General features: G+C 36.0%; 1 protein-coding gene across 11 annotated transcripts in view; it reads left to right on the forward strand.

The window, feature by feature from the left end:
* The window catches only part of CPEB3 (cytoplasmic polyadenylation element binding protein 3), a 100,136-nt gene that overhangs the window by 30,839 nt on the left and 52,482 nt on the right, over window positions 1-16,815 (forward strand). For 8 of the 11 annotated variants that reach the window (XM_075423485.1, XM_075423486.1, XM_075423475.1 and 5 more), the window contains exon 3: window positions 4,753-4,912. In XM_075423485.1, coding sequence (XP_075279600.1) covers window positions 4,753-4,912 — 160 coding nt within the window. The remainder of the gene's footprint in view (window positions 1-4,752; window positions 4,913-16,815) is intronic. The other 3 variants (XM_075423478.1, XM_075423480.1, XM_075423482.1) reach the window with 1 other exon arrangement.

The following is a 16,815-nucleotide window of genomic DNA, read 5'->3' on the forward strand; positions in this document are numbered from 1 at the left end:
CTTGCATTGGTGACCATCAGGTCCAGTATTGCAACCTCTTGGGTAGGGGTGCCAATTACTTGGCTTAAATTGTTGTTCTCAATGCATTCTAGGAATCTCCTGGATTGCCTACTGCTCGCTGTGCTCCTTTTCCAGCAGATACCGGGGTGGTTGAAGTCCCCCAGCAGGACAAGAGCCTGCGAGCGTGATGACTCCTGGAGCTGGAGGAGCAAGGCTTTGTCATTAGGCTCCCCTTGATCAGGTGGCCTGTAGTAGACACCCATGACCAGGTTCCCTTTGTTGCCTCTGTGATGCACATGAATGTCAATTACATACTTCAGGTACTACTAAGAAATCTTTGTTTCCTAATTAAGGTAACTTTAAGAATATCTTTTCCTCTCTTGGAATTTGCTGACACACTGATTAGACCTCAGCCATCTCCTGGAATAAGCAACACAGGCATCTGTCCTAGAGGTAAACAGACCTCTTCAAAGCACAGTTTTGATTCATTCCTGGACCTGGTTCATGATGTGTGTTGGATGGAGACTGGATACCTCTGAAAAATTATTATGGTTGTGTAATTAAAGACTAGCGTAATACATATGTACAAAAGTGTAAAATGCAGGTAAAATGCAAATTATTGTATTTTCTTATATTATTTTAGTGTCTTGACTCTGCAATTAATTTTTGGCAAAGTTACTGTTTGGGTGTTTTTTTTAAATTAAGAGACAGATGATAGACACTGCATTTTGTGACTTTTGTAATCAGCCTGACAATTAAGAGATTTAATAGTAGAAAGCTGAGACCCAAATTCAACTGAGAGTCCATTTCACTTTGTCATCCTTCAAAAAGCTGATCCTGTGTATGCATTTGTAATTTTTCCCTACATTTAACATATACACTTTGACGAATTCTGTGTCATGGATGAACGTATAAATAACAGCCAAGGGCTGGGATTTAAAGTTCTGGGACCCATATCTTGTCTAAGAGTTGTCATTACTAAGCTGTTTTTATTTCTTTTAAGACTAGAGTATTGTAAGAACTGAAATACGCTGCCATATACACTAGCAGCTAGTGAGGAAGGAGCTGCTGTCTCTACACAGTGAGTACAATCCAACATGGGCAGGCTGGACTTAGACTTTTTCTAACTTAATGATGGCTGTGTAGCCAAAGGCAGTGACTTGTAGCTGCAGATTTCTCTTTTATCCATAGTGTAGTTTATCTAAGTAGGTCTTAGGATCTTTGTCTTCCCTAGAAGATCCCAGCAGATTTTCCAGGCTTGCTGGATTTTCAAACTTCTTTTCCAAGGTTTGATTGGTTTTTTTTTTAATTCTGCTTTATGATTCTGTATTTTATATTTCGATTTCCATTCACGGTCCAACTCTCAGAACTAGCTTGTGAAGTTCTCATGTGCTGCTGAGGACCTTTACGAATTGTTTCCGTCATTGGAATTGTTTAGCAGTAGATCGGTAGCCTGTGGAAAAAACGCAAAAAGCAAATCCAGGAGATGGAATAGTATCAGCTTACAAAACCAGGAGAACCTGTTCATGCTGAGAAATAAGGAAACATCACCCTGTGAGTGTGTGTGCGCAAGCACCAGGCTTCTTGGAAGAAACTGCTGAATTTAGGAAACAATCTTCAAATCTGCTGAGTACAAATGAGTTACTACTGAAATGAAAGCTGCTAAGAAAAATGGTAGTAGCCCTTTTACTTAGGAGCTAGAATGTTAGTCCTGACTTGTTTATCACCCACACTACAAAATCTGTAGTCAGCATGTGTTATACTTATGCACATGCCACAACATACTCGTAAAAATCCGTTGTGTCTAAATTTCCTTTACTTGATTTATCTTGCTGAAGTACTATAGGGAGCCTATAGGAAAGATGGGGACAATCTTTTTAGTAGACACAACAGTGACAGGACGAGGGGTAATGGTTTTAAACTAAAACAGGGTAGGTTTAGGCTGGATATAAGGAAGAAATTCTTTACAATGAGGGTTGTGAAACACTGGAACGGGTTGCCCAGAGAGGTAGTGGAGGCCCTATCCCTGGAAACATTCAAGACCAGGTTGGACAGGGCTCTGAGCAACCTGATCTAGTTAGCGGTGTCCCTGCTCGCTGCGGGGGGGTTGGACTAGATGACCTCTAGGGGTCCCTTCCAACCCAAAACTTTCTATGATTCTATAGTGGGAAGTATTATAATTGCCTAGGTAAAGGGTTTTGATTAAATTGATCTTCCTGTGTCCAGTATAGGTCTATTTTAATCTTGAAAGTATATTGCAGGTTTGTATGTCCCTTAAAAGGTTAGAAAGATCCTACCTTCTAGCAAGCATGCCCTGTATAGCCTTGCCTTCAATGCTACGATTTTTTTCTCCCTTTTTTTCACATGTCCAACATACACAGCTCATTGGGAAGTTTAAAACAAAGCAGGACCTCCCAGCGATTTGCTGCTATAGTAGTATACTTAAAATATACATATGTTAATAAGGGACAATTAAATTCAATTTGTAGGCTGTGTCCTCTTCTGAACTCACTCCTTCCGGCCTCTAATACTGTAATCTCGGGAGTGTTTAAAGCTGGAATTGTTGTGGCAGAAGCAGCAGTCCTGCCCTTTTGCTCTCCCGCCAGTGTTGGTTTTGCCAGCTCAGCTCTGCTACAGCTACAGTATCGTAAACCAGATCAGAGGACTGACCTGAGTGAAAAATACTTCCCCGCCCCTTTTTAGAATATAAGCTGTATGTTTGCTTTCATATTTTCTCTTCAAAAAGATGCTATAGTTCAGTACTGTAACACCTGACCTCCTTATGTATTCACAGTACAGGTCTTTAAAATAAACAGATAGAAAAAGACAACTAAAATTCTTGCTTTGAGGGAATTATATAAATCCCTTTTAATCAAGTTATTAATATATCACAAGGATGGAATTTTTTTTACATCCAAGTCACACTTTTTCATTTCAATCTAGCCTTCCATTTCTTTTAAGGAAGTCAATATGAAATAAACCAAACTCTTCTCTTCTACTACATATTAGCAAGCAGTGGATTGTTTTAACCAAAATAAAGTTTTCTGTTAGGAAAAAAAATTTACCTCAGGGCCTCAGGGTTTTGTTTTTTAGGTTTGGTGCTTCTCTCTTACCTGGCCCCCCCCACCCTCCATAATGTATTTTAGATTTCCTGGGCATAGATTTTATTTTATATTCTATATGTATTGATCCACTTGGATAGGTGAACAGGTACTCTCATAAATACAGTATACAAATGTTGGCATTCTAAGCAGCTGTAGAAGACAAAAAAGTCATCAACAATGAAAACTGAAAATCAGTGAGCTCATTTGAACTTTAGGGCTTAGTATTGCTTCTCACAGAAATCAAATATTATTCTTTGGACATCATATTTGACTGCCAAAAAATGCTCAATAGATGAAATAAATGTGTGAAGAAAATAATGCTAGTCCGCTTATAGAAAATACAACATTAGCACGTTGGAGAAGGGAAGTTGGACCTTCAGTTTAGAGTAGGCAGACTCTGAGAACATGACATTTTTGGCAGTAAGAATATCTGTATTTTGGAACTTTCTGTAACAGAAAACTTTTAATAACGTGTACTTATTTGAATTCCGGAACAGGAGTATTAGTAGAAAACTTAATTATACCAGTGAACTCATTCTCTCCTTTAGTTTTGTTTAAAGACAACTTAAGAAAAAGAGAGTTCAAGAGAATTAATACTCATTAGGACAAAACTTTTGTTATATTTTTTATGGATACTGCTACTTCTTGTCTGAGGATTTTAAATTTTATTCTTTTGAGCAAGAAGATTATCTTGTAGTAACCAGCATGTGGAAAACATTGTTCCAGGAATTTTGAGGGCATATTACAATGAAGATTTCAGTTTGCACAGCAGAACATTATACCATTCTATTAATTGTAGCACAATATAGTGTACAAAGAAAAACTGCTATCTTTTACATACTTGTGCTTTACTTCGCTTTTCTTATTCTCATCACTATTAAAAAAAAAAGTTTTTTTAGAAACCGACTACAAGGGACTGTTCTGTTATGCTGTCCCATTGCATACAGTACTCGAGATACGTGGGCATGGGTAGATTGTTCCCTCCATAAGAATGTTCCTGAACTTTGAAACAATTTTTTTTAATAGGCCTGCCAAAGGTTGTGGAGGTTTTGTTTTGTTTTAATTTTTCCCTTCTACTTACTTAAAAAACAAAAGCTGAACTACAGCAAATTAAAAATGAGAGATTCAAACAATACAAACCAACTCTTGCTCAGGTTTTTGAGTGCCCTAGTGTGAACGTGTTGCCTATCCTGTCTTTCTTTTTGTTTTGTCTTGCTTCTAGTGTACTTTCCTGAGACCTGTGAGATTCATGTTAGACATTTGAAGAATTACTTGGTACTTTCTGGAACTGTAAACCAGAAATCTCTGAACTCAGAAACATTTTCACTTCTCCCATGTAAACTTTATTGCTTTATTTCTAAGTTATTATTTAAATGATAATGTTTAGAAGTAATTATTGTTTGTATGTATATTTTTAGAAGTATTAAAAAGCCTCTCTGCATAGTTGTACTGCTGAAAGCAGCAGTTGCAAAATGAAGGGTATAATTTTAACAACTGTAGGCTTTTTTTTTTTTTGTAATATAAAAAGTTCTATCAAGGAGATATGTAGAATTTGATACTGGAGTTTTGTAAAATAAGAAATGAGCCTGTGTTAGAAAATTTTTTTTTTGTAACAATCTTTCTTTCCTTTTTTCTTTTTTTCTTCTAGGACCGGAATAGGCCCTATGACACTTTTAACTTGCACTCTTTGGAAAATTCCTTAATGGATATGATAAGGACTGATCATGAGCCTCTGAAAGGTAAACACTACCCTCCCAGTGGCCCACCAATGAGTTTCGCTGATATAATGTGGAGGAATCATTTTACAGGTTAGGAATATTCATATGTCCATGCTTGCTTGGTGTTTAAACAAAAATCAGCTTTTCAGTATTGCTATAAACTTTTTGCTAATGAATGAGTTTTCAGTTATGTAAAACTTGTGTTTTCCCATATTAAGAAAATCACCTCTGCTTTAGAAAGATAAGGTGAAATGCGTATACGTTTATTTTAAGTACACAATCATGATGTTATCTAACTGGCATTTCTGAAACTTGGTTTTGTATATCAGCAGTTGCACAGTTGGGTCTCCTGCTGCAGTCACTCAGTTCAGAAAATGTGTAGTGCAACAGGAGTCCAATTGTTATGTTCAACATCTTATTCAAAGCTAATACTACTTTTATTTTTGGATCATCACCTAGTATACAGGGTTCTAAACCAACCCCTGTATCAAGCTTAGTCTCTATAGTTGTTCCAGGTTTCTTTTAAAAAAATGTATCTTAGTTTCGGTTTCAAATTTTTAGGGAGAGCCAAAAGCTATTAGATGATTTTAAGTGCTATGAAAGTTTTGATTATTTATGCTGCTAAACTGTATTTGTTCTGTCAGGTGTGCCATTGAGGATGAAACAATTTCTAATACTTAGGTGATACTGAACAGTGAAAGGTTGCGGCAGCATTTCAGTGAATAGATATTCCTGATCAACCTGCACACTCCTCTGTCTTAATCTTTCATTGGTTAAGTTTAAAAACAGGTACACATTCTTACTCACATGCATTCTTGCTGACTTTGAAGACTGAAGCTAGTAGTAAGCCACATACAAAGGAAATATTGAACTAGAAATGATTCCCAAACTCCAAGAAGTCAGGACACTGCAACTGATAAAGATTTCATTGTGTGTGGCACTTCCTATGCTAATGCTTATATACATATTTTTCTGATGTCACGATTGCCTCATTTTCTCCCCTCCCCATTTATATATTACATGTTTTTCTTGGTCTAAGGTCTTGTGCCTTTTGCATCATCTTTCTGGGTACAGAGCTTTTTTACAACCATACCAAACTGGGTGCTGTATTCTCAGCTCTTTTAACCTCTGCTTTCCACTGTTATCTTGAAATTTGCTGTGCTGTAGCCTTCATGTGTCTTTAACAATTGTTCATCTGTCTAAAATGGCAAGAAATACTGTCTCATGTCTATTCTGATCATAGTCCTCCAAAATAAGTGTTAAACTGAAACTTAGAAAAAACAAGGTCAACAAAATTGAGATTTCTGCTGGATATACATTTCATGTGGCTGGTATTAAAAAAAAATCCATATTGCTAGTAAGTAGATTTAAGTATTTATTATATCTTATGAAATGCATTATAATCTAGCTAAAACTCTGTTTTTTTTTAATCAGTATTTATTTACAGATTAAGGCTAATTTTTTGAAGACTGAATTTTCTTATGAACCTGAGCATGGAAAAAATGAGAAAGATTGGATTAGAAATTGTATTACTCTAGAAAAAGACTAACATCGTATAAGTGAAATTTTGCTTATACTTTTATGATTGTCTCTTTATAACCATTTAAAAATGTTTTTTGATCGGCATATTAGCACATAAAATGAGTACAAATCTTTAATTCTTTTGTGGTGTTGGGTCATTCTGTCCAGAACAGTTTCTAAGACTCAGCTGAACTAGTCTATGTAAGTGTTGCAAGTGGCATATTTCACAGCTGCACCTGAGTGTCATAACACTATTTAATGTTGGTGTTTTGCATGAGGTAGAAATTAAATTCTTGGTTTCATTAAGCATCCTCATGCTTTTCAAGAAAAGTATCCTTTCCAAAACAAGCTTAATATTCTCACCCCTACTAGGTTATCAATTTATGTAGGAGACTGACTAATTGAAATGGATGTTTGAAATCAGTAGGAACTGTTTCCCTGTGCTCAAAAAGCAAAACCAAAGAGTTGGGTATTAATTGTGAAGTTTGAGTTGATCTTTTTCATTCACCAGTGGGACTGCTAGCTTTACTTTTTCTCTAACAAACATTTCTGTCACTTACTGGATGTGCTCTACCCACCTCATCTTCTCACTTTAGTGCTGCTCACCTGTTTTGGCCTTCCTGCCTTGTTACTTAGCTCTCTTCCAGCTTCTGGTCCAGTAACTGTTGGAGAAGCCCTGTTTACTATTAGTTATCTCTCTTTGTCTTTGCCCAGCTGTTTTTTTTCCCCCTTCATTGATACAGTTAATTCCCTGCCTTGCTTTCTTTTCCTCCTCCCTCTAACTACGTGGCTTACTTTCCTAACCTTCAGCTTTGGCTCGACCTAGCATGCACTTTCCTCCGCTCCTGTTGTGACACTATGCAGCATGACTGACAGTATTTGTAGGAGTGGCTGTTTCAGGACATGTTTATTTTCACTTCCAAGAAGCGTTGTGTTCCTCTGTGTTAAATGGATCTATGTTACCATTTTAACTGAATCCTTTTCATAAAACCCTAACTATTTTTCTGTAAACGTTGATCCACTCCTCAAATCATTTTTCTACTGCGTTTTCATTGTTGCCTTTTCTGTGAAAATTGGTCTTGACTCTTCTGTACCTCCAACTTTCTGCTTTTCCTTTACCAAAAATGCAGGTTTTCAACTGCTGTCCTTCTCTACACCTTCCTCAGATTTCACTTAGTCTTATTTTCTAAACTCACTTTTTTTTTTTTTTTTTTTTTAATTTATCCTACTCTCCTCTGGCTCTCCCGCTTAAAGAACCAGCACATTGTAGTGATCACGTTTTAGTAATCACCTTGAGAAAGTAAGTGGTCGACTCTGCTTTTGCTTGTTTCTTAACTCAGTGTCACATTTCCATTTATTTTGACCTTGAAGCTTTTTTGAATATATTGGTTATGCACTTCAGCTTGACTTTTCAGTTCCTCATAGACATTCCTGTGTGAATGCCTCTTGTGCGAAATTTGAACTGCTCTTTCTGGAATCTTATTAACCAAAGCTCAGAGCTACTTCCTCTTCGTTTTACCTCCTCTGTCTTTCATAGTAAACTGAGTGTGTTTTTTCCCTTTAAATCTTTCCTTCCTCTGGACTGTCCTCTCTTAGGTTTTGTGCAGCTTTTTCTTGGGTAGATAAAGTAAAACAACCACAAAAATCCTGATTTAAAAACCAAACAGACAAAGAAAAATGAGATGGCTTTCAAATGGCTTTTTAAATTGTTCACCTTTTGGTAAAAGAGCCTTGTTTTCTCAAATAATTATAGCTAACAATGCTTACATGTCAGTTGGCTTTGCATTTACTGTCCAAATTTTTAAATGGAAGGGGTGAACAGCTGAGTACCAAAAGCCTCTGGTTTTGAAAACACAGAGGTTTAATTCTAGAAAAGCTATACATGTCTTGGAGCCCGTGTAGCCACATGCTGCAGAGCCAGTGCAGCTATTTCAGGGTCATTTTAGCCTGTTGCTGACAACAAAGACTTCAGCAAATGCAGATTTTTAGAAGTACTGTCTGTATATCTGTTCATTAGTACAAGATTGCAGGTGGTTTATCTGAAGTTTGAAACTTTGCTTGGAACATAGCCCCTCTTGGTGTATGTGCCCTCTCACATCCCAGCAGATACTTGAAACAGAAAAAATAATTATCTCGGATATAGAACAAGGGCTCTAGAACAGAATGTGGATGGGAGGGTTAACCATAAAAGATTCTGATATAAGGATCACATTGAAATGGTTCTCGGATATTTTCTTCTCACTTTGGGGTGTAAGTTCCTCATGCTCTGCCAATGCAATGAACAATTCAGTGGAGGTAGGGGAAAAGCTCAGGGGTGAGAAAGCAAGAGTCTGTCCTCTTGTTTGTAGTAGTTGCATCTTCACACCTTTTCTGCATCTGAGGTATGATCAGACTTTGTCCTGCAGGCCATGGAAATTGAGTTCATTTCAAGGACGTCAAAGAAGGTCGCTTTTTTTAAAGCATGATCCACTTGGCCTTGAGAAGGCATGTGATTAAGTGACTTTTTTGGGGGCGGTGTTGCTTTGAAGTGTGGAACAAGAGAAAGGCTGAAGGATTGTTAGGGCAGTAGAAACTAACTGATCCTCAGTCTTGCAATATTGAATTACTTATATTGAGCGAGCACTAACTCAGTATGATTGGCAGGCTGGCTTGGTGCTCTCCAGCTAGGAGAGCTAGGGTCACTTAGTTCTTTTCGGGTGTTTCTTCCTGTAAGAGAGATTTGATACCTAGCTCTGAGGTTTCTGGATTTAGGTAAATTACCAGTTTATCCATCTATGTTGCATTTTATCTTGAGCCCAGTCTTGGGAGAAGGTTTTCAGCATCAGCTCTTATTCTGTTTCTGTCTAAAACTGATTTCTTTTTCTCAGCTTTTCCTGCCAGATAGGGGTACCCTGCTTTAGGTTCCTGTCCTGTCCTCGTAGTCTGGGAACTGTGTAACTTTACAAAGTGTTTGCTGTTTTCATGCTTTGAGATCTAAAGAATTTGAACTCATTAAAAAGGAAGTCTCATTTTCTTTTTTCCCAAGACAGTTAGGCAGACTTCTGTACCTACTTTCTCTGCCATCAAGATCTGCTTCAACATTTTTCTTCTTTTTCAGTCAATGCTCGTAAATCCTTTTCTCCTTTCAAAAAGGAGGGGAAAAGTACAGTAAAGGAAGTGCTAAGCGTCTTGTAGTTAGACAAATTACTGTGTATGGCCAGGGGTATCTGGATGTTCCCTGTTTCAGTCATAACCAGGCCTGCATGACACAAGTGTGCAATATTTTCTGAGATGTTTCTCCTGAACTGTCTTACTTATTTTCTGAGTTGCCAATACAATGTACTATACGCTACAAAAACATGGGAGAGAGTTTTGCTTTAATGAGGAAAGGATATACTTGCAGTATTTTATAACCTGTTAGTATTTACGTAATGTTATAGGGCATATAGAATATAAATGGTATATCGGAATAGCTATGGGCAGATGCTACTGCTTACTGACTAAAACATTTCTTTCCTACATCAAAGTGTCTCCTGTCTATGGTGTAATATGTCACTGTTGCAATATGTTTATCTGTGTCAGACTATTGCATTACAACACAAACAGAGGCATTTTGATCAGTAGTAACCAGCAGCTGCCTTTGTTCTATTTTTATGTGATTAAATAAAATATTTCAGCTGTGTTAGATCATGTGCTGTGCACATGTGCTACTGACAGGTCATGAAACTGAATCAAAATATAAAATTGAGGAGAGAAATCATGTCACTTCAAAATATTTATTTTAAATTTACTATTACAGTAGATTACAAAGTTTGTTTCCATTCTGGTTTAGAATTAAACATAAATATTAGTTATGTGCAAATCCCCAACTAACAAAAATTCTGAGGTTTTTATAAAGTATCAATGTGACACATCTTCAAGCATGAATATTTGGAGACAATACATGTACAAGGAGAATTTCAAGAGTAGGCTTTATTGCAATTAATTTTATTGGTTATCGTACTGTAGAAGAATACATAAAATGTGTGCTGATTATGTCATAATATTTCAGAATGTACATGCTTCCTGACTATCTTAGCATTTGTTGTTCTGAGATTATTTGAGACTTTGAATACAAATGTAGAACAGTTCAGAGGTAGAAACTGCATCTGTGGGGAAAAGTATCATCTTGATTTTCAATACTTAGTATGAATGACACCTATATATTTACATGACAGAAAACTGAAATTACTGAGGTTACTACTTTTTAACTATTGTAAAGACTGTATCAGGTCATATGAAAACTAAGTAAAATTTAAGATTTCCTGTTTACATTTAACTTAACTATGTTGTTTGTGAGGTTTGACAGCGTTGTTTGAATATGATAAGCAACGCAGACAATACTGTAATACATATAGAACGGACCTTTACTTTCTATCTTGATCTTCAGGTAACTTCAATGCAAGCCACCAGATTTTGTTCAGCTCCAATTGTTCATAAGCTTTTTGTAAGCAAAGCAGTAAGTTTGCCACATGACCTGAGAAAAGTGAAGGTGAATGGATCATATTTGTGTTTGCAGTCAGCAGCTGAACACAAAGGTTGTGCAAATAGAACAAATGTTGTCATCTCAGTCCTAGAAATGGTGCCACCCAGTTAAAGCTTTGTGCAACACTTTCATTATGAAAAAAGTGTACTGTAACAGCATTTCTCAAAATCTTGATGCTCATCAGACACCTTTCTGTAAATGCACATGAAAACCAGAGTGAACAGACAGATGTGTTTGCACATCTGTTTCTGTGTAAAATTAGACCACTCAAGCTAATCCTTTTAAAGGAAACATACTCTCTTTCCTTTCCATTTGAAACTGCTTATTTAAGAAAATCCTCTTGAATATTTTTTTCTCAGTACAGAATATGACCGTTAAATTGTTCTTATTTCTTGAATTAAAATAAGTGCTTTCTTCAATGATCTTGCAGTATGATTATATTCCTAATTTGCTGCTGGCATCCAGCATGTCCTTGTCTTCAAACTGCTGAATCTGTTTTGGGCAGGATTGGTGGGGTTTTTTGTTTGCTTTGTTTAGTTTAAGGAGGGAGTGGTGATACAGATATCAATTTTCCTTCTCTTTATTTCCTTTTTTTCGTTGTACTCTTGAAGACTCACAGAGACCTAAAGATCTTTTTCTTTTTTTCTTCCTCACTTCTCTACTGTTTTGAGGGTTTTGTATATTTTAGCATAGATTGCTAAGGGAAGAGTCTGCTTTCGTATTGGTTTATTGCGCCCCAAACTCCCCAATAAGAATACCAGCATTACTCTTTTGAGTACAGTTCTGGAACTACATGTAGAATGGGTATATGTGTACATATACTTGTCTACCCCTTACAAGTAAAGCCAGATTTCTTTTTATGATCATCAGGTCTTGCTTTTAAGTACTAATATTTCGAAAATATAACTGTTTTCAAGCTAAAAATGTTTTCACTACTTAAATGTATGCAAGGCCTTTGTATTTTAGTAGAGCAATGTAATTTACTTATGAAGAGTCCATTTCATTGTAATGTATATGCTATTATATTTTATAGGTTGCTTTCTCTACTGATGACATGCACTTGTTTAGTCAGTGATAGGAAGTTAGTATCAGCAAGCTTTATTACTGATATTCATAGCTGATAATTATACACTTCTGTTCACATTGCCACAATATGTATTTGCACAGTAAAAATGTATATGTGTAAACACAGTAATGGTTCTTCATATTTCCCTTCTGGCAAACAATTGTGTTCTTGTTCTGCTAAGTGTGTTGATGTGTAAAAGATATGTAGGTCCCAAGTAGGTGTTTAAATTATGGGTGTGAACAAATGACAGAAAGACTTAAAAAATAGGAGAGGGAGGGAGGAGGAAGAAAAAACCAAAACCAAAACCCCAGCAAACTTCTTGAGGGAGTTGCCTTTGATTTTTATAATTCTTTTTGCAGACCCTTGCTTGCACAGTTCTTGCTTTTGAAATTGTTTTGGGCTTGTAAGTTGAGTTAGTGTAGCATTAGTATCAGGTGTCTGTATTTTTGGTTGAAGAGGAGAGAGAATAGTCTGAGTTTGAGTCAGGTAAAAATTAATACAGTTCTTATAGGTACACACACATACTTCATGCTTTTTTGCCATTCGTGAATCATGGAGAAAGACTTGTGGTTGAGCTGGGATATGGGTAGGGTGGATGTGTGTTAGGTTGTGCCATAAACTAGACATCCAAACGCATATGGGTCAAAACAATCTTCTTGTTTCAGATGTTTGAAGGAATTGCTTTGATTTTTGCACTCTTCTGTGTTTAAATGTTGCTCTATCCCATTTGCTACCTGTCTTTCCAGATAACTATTGCTGTTTTGTAATGCCTTTTGTTGGCACTAACTTTGAAATCGTATGATAGAAGAGATAAGAATGATAAAGGAGGTATTATTACTAAGGAAGTATAGCAGACCTAGTCCTGTTGCCAATTTCATTTGACCTTGCTGGTGCAGTCTCTAGTCATAACTTGTAATTGATATCACCAACAATCTTAAGAACTATGTGAGAGGAAGTTCTTATTCCCAGTAAGTTCAGGACAGGTCAAAAGCAAGCCGGCTTCGCTATTTTTTAGCAAATCTTATGTCAAATACCAATTGCTGAATTGGTGTAATTTGTCGATATTGGTGAAAGCCATGAGGTATGACAGTGCAAGAAGTTTTACTCAAGAGATAACCAGTTAACATTGTTTCTTGGACCACTGACTGTAACATGAAAACGATCAGAATAGGTAGCTGTAATCTTAAAAATCCTTCACTGAGAGAGTGTTCGTGTCGAGGAGCTGATTAGGATTTCGCAAGTTCAAAAAAACATAGAGCACTTAGGAAGCAAAAATTAATAAAAAGAGAAAATTAATTCAGATATCTCTTAAAGCAAAGGCAATTGTTACAGATCTGCAACAAAACAGTAGTTACAGGTCTGGAACTGGTTATTCACTGGTGTTTTGTTTCAGACATGGAAAAATAATGGTAGTACCAGCACATATAGACAAAGACGAAAGCAAAGATTGGTTTTACACTTAGTTGTAAATAGATTGTGCTTATAAGCTTGAACATCTGCTAAAAACAGTGGATTTTAAAGTTGAGATTAAGGGGACCACTATAAGCAAGGCTGGCAGTAGCCACTGTCAAAAAACTGCAATAGTGTTAAAACTGTGCCTGATATCCGGGTTTGTTATTTCTGCAACAGCGTTCTTTCTCAAAATTGTTCATGTAACTTGAAATTATCTAGACAATTAAAAAAAAAATCAGATTATCTATTTGTGAAAGATTTAATAAAGAGATTCATGTGTGGGAAGTGTATACTGCATTAAGTTATTGGAAAGATATCAGAATTGTTTCAAAATCATGACTGTTTTCTACAAGGAATGAGGCAAAGTTAAATTCCATTTAAGATCATCTTATTTCCAATATAATACAGAAAAGAAGATGCACATACTTGAGATGTGCTCTAAGAAGGAATCGGGCTCTCTGCCATGACAAACATGATATTGGACATGCAGCAGAGCACTTAAGCAGTCCAGCCAGAGAAGTCTCTCCAAATGCTGTTAGGAGAGAGACTTTAAGGAATTTAATGACATAAGATACGCAAAGAGCAGCCTGGGCTACACAAGAATCATTAAACCGTCAGTTATACTCTGAAATGGTTCAAGAGCAAGAAGTATACAGCTGGATTATTTTTTTTTTTTTAATTAAGAATTGAAAAGATTTGTGTAAAAGAGTGATTATTTGTTGTGGTATGTAAGTGTGTGTTATAAAAGCACATAATTGAAAATATACTCCGTAGATAGTTATGAAACCAAAGCAGGCAAACTGAAAATAGCAGATGGACACTGAATATAAGTACTGGGGATGTCGTTACTGGAAGGGTCCGTATTTATGACTTCTGTGAACTGCTGGAGTCCATAACTTTTGTGCTCTAACTGCTCTGCATTTCTGCTTATTCTGCTTAAGATTCTTGAACAGTAGAAATTTTATCCAGAGATTTAATTTTAAAACTATAATTAGAAATGTGTGCTTACATAGACTTCATAAAGGGCCAGGTAGCATACATGTGCTTATCTTAAAACTGATCATTTTCTGATAGTGATTTCTGTGTTTAACCCAAATATGTCCTTGAAAGTACATATTCTTAATTACATTTCACGGTGTTACATTGCACCTTTAAATGAATAAATTTATAATTTCCTTTTTGTGCTCTATTCTGTTCCTTGGATAATTATGCAGTTTTGTAATCTGCATATGGCCTCATTTTTCAATTAAATAATTTTCTTCAAACAGCAAGATATTATAATGTTGTAGTTAATATGAAAGGCTATATAATTATTAGTAACTAATTGTCTTATGATTGGTGCATTATTAGTCTGTTTTGAATGCTTTTAATATAGGTATGTTTTGAGAGTATTCCATTAATTTGTTTCTAAAGAATAGCACTAGGAGACCTCTGAAGATGCACAGGGTTGTCCCACACTGTTGCTTAGCTCGGTGTGAGAAAACATCCTTCTGCTTGTGTTGCTCTGTATTTTTTGCTCCTCTTAAAAGATAGCTGACAAGAACTATTTAAAAATAGCAGGCCAAGGACAGGTGACAAAATGTCACGCAAGCAGCACCTGGTCCAGTGACAGCCTGGAGAGAGGAAAAAAACAAACCCAGATGTCACAGATACAATTCTATTTCTGAAGCTGGTCAAACAGCAGAATTTCAGCTTCAGCAAAGGAAAAGAGAAGGGCCCATCGAAGAATTATGCATTCAGATTTTACTCTATTTTTTTCATAGCAGTCCCCTTTTTTCTGTTACAAGTATTACTTTACAAGTACATATTATTATGTACATCTTTTCTCTTTACAAGTAACACCTGTAACCTCACGCTCGTTAATATGCGCTTAAGGAAAAGGGAATTAATGTCAATCTGGCAAGGTTTCTGAAGTATTTTAGTACAAACTGATACTAACTGAAATAATAGCAGTTTTAATGTTTCTGCAGGGCTAGATTAATGTGAAAATATGTATAGGAGAATTAAGCCTGTAATTAGGAAATCTGAAGTAGTTAATAAAGATCTCTTTAAGAAGCTTTGCTCAAGGAGTTTGAAATTAAAAATGAAAATTTTGTTTACCTTTCTTCTGCCCCTACTTTTTTCTGGAGGTGCCGTTTGCTTCATAGTCTTATTGTGGGGACCCTTTTTTTCTAAAAGAATGAGAAAATTATAATGTGAAAAAAATATATTTGCTTTTCTTAAACTGCTTGTGACTTAGTTTCAGAAGTGTAATGAAACTTGATGTTGCATCTGTTCAGAAAGAATATTAATTACAGCACAGCCATCTTTGTGACTGGAAATAGAAGGCTTTAACTTATTGATAGGAACTGAAAACCTTGGAGAAGATTTGCATAAGTTCTGCTTTGGCAAAGATTATTTGTTAAAAGTTGGTTTTGTAGAAATATGGAAGAGAATTTACACTACGGGAACTTAACAGTTATATTGGTTCTTTAGTGTAGTGAGTGGGTCTTGAGCTGTGTTGTTTCAGGGCTAATGTAGTGAAGAAGATGTAAACTGCCTGCTTCCTTAGCCCCAAAACTTAACCACGAATCTGGAGATACAGCGAATATATAAAATGAATGACTTAATTGAAATAAATTTTTATGTGGCTATAATGATCCTTTTATATATTTTTCCAAGCAAGGACTAATACCAGTTAAAGTTTTCATATTGTTTTGGGGGCGTTAAGTAAGAAAACCCCATTACAAAGTTTCTTCAGGGTAAGTTTTTAATACTTCAACTCAGTTAAATAGTATCTAAAACTGATCTGAACGGTAGTAGAGTTGGCTCATTTCTTGCTTTGACAGTGAAAGTAGATTTCAGTACACCAAGTCTCCTTTGAAACAAAGAAATTATGTGTGAATTTGAATTGAACTTCCAGTTCCTGAAGTCATCAAATATCTTCTTAAGCCAACCATCTAATTGTTAAATCTCACATGAGAAACTTGGTACTGTTTTCATCTCTCTAGCTTCCTGGGGACTGGCACCGGCAGAGTTCATCTGAATTTCATGGTGAACCTTCTGTATATGATGGTCCCATATTATGGATCAAGAATAATTATGTTTCAAAGTACATATGAACGTAGTCAATGAGAATAACGCTCCCTCCAACCCAATATCTTATCTCAAATCGTAAGTGACAGCAGATTCTTAGGAAAGAATACAAAAACAGGGTAAGAACTCTGTCTCCAACGATCTGTTAACTCGAGAGTTTCTGGTGTCGCAGGTAGTATGGAAAACAGTGATTTATTTTTGCCAATTAAGTGGAGTTTTTGTAATGCTGTACTTGTTATTTGAAGCCTACTATAAATTGCGTAACTGCAGCAAGGTTGAACTCTGAGACCTTATTTTGAGAAGGTAAATGTATACTTTACTAGTACAAAGCGAAGAGATGTGTTGGAAAAGAATGATTTAATTGTTCGTTTTGTG

This window comes from Opisthocomus hoazin, chromosome 6 (assembly GCF_030867145.1).
Source record: "Opisthocomus hoazin isolate bOpiHoa1 chromosome 6, bOpiHoa1.hap1, whole genome shotgun sequence".
Classification (NCBI taxonomy): domain Eukaryota; kingdom Metazoa; phylum Chordata; class Aves; order Opisthocomiformes; family Opisthocomidae; genus Opisthocomus; species Opisthocomus hoazin.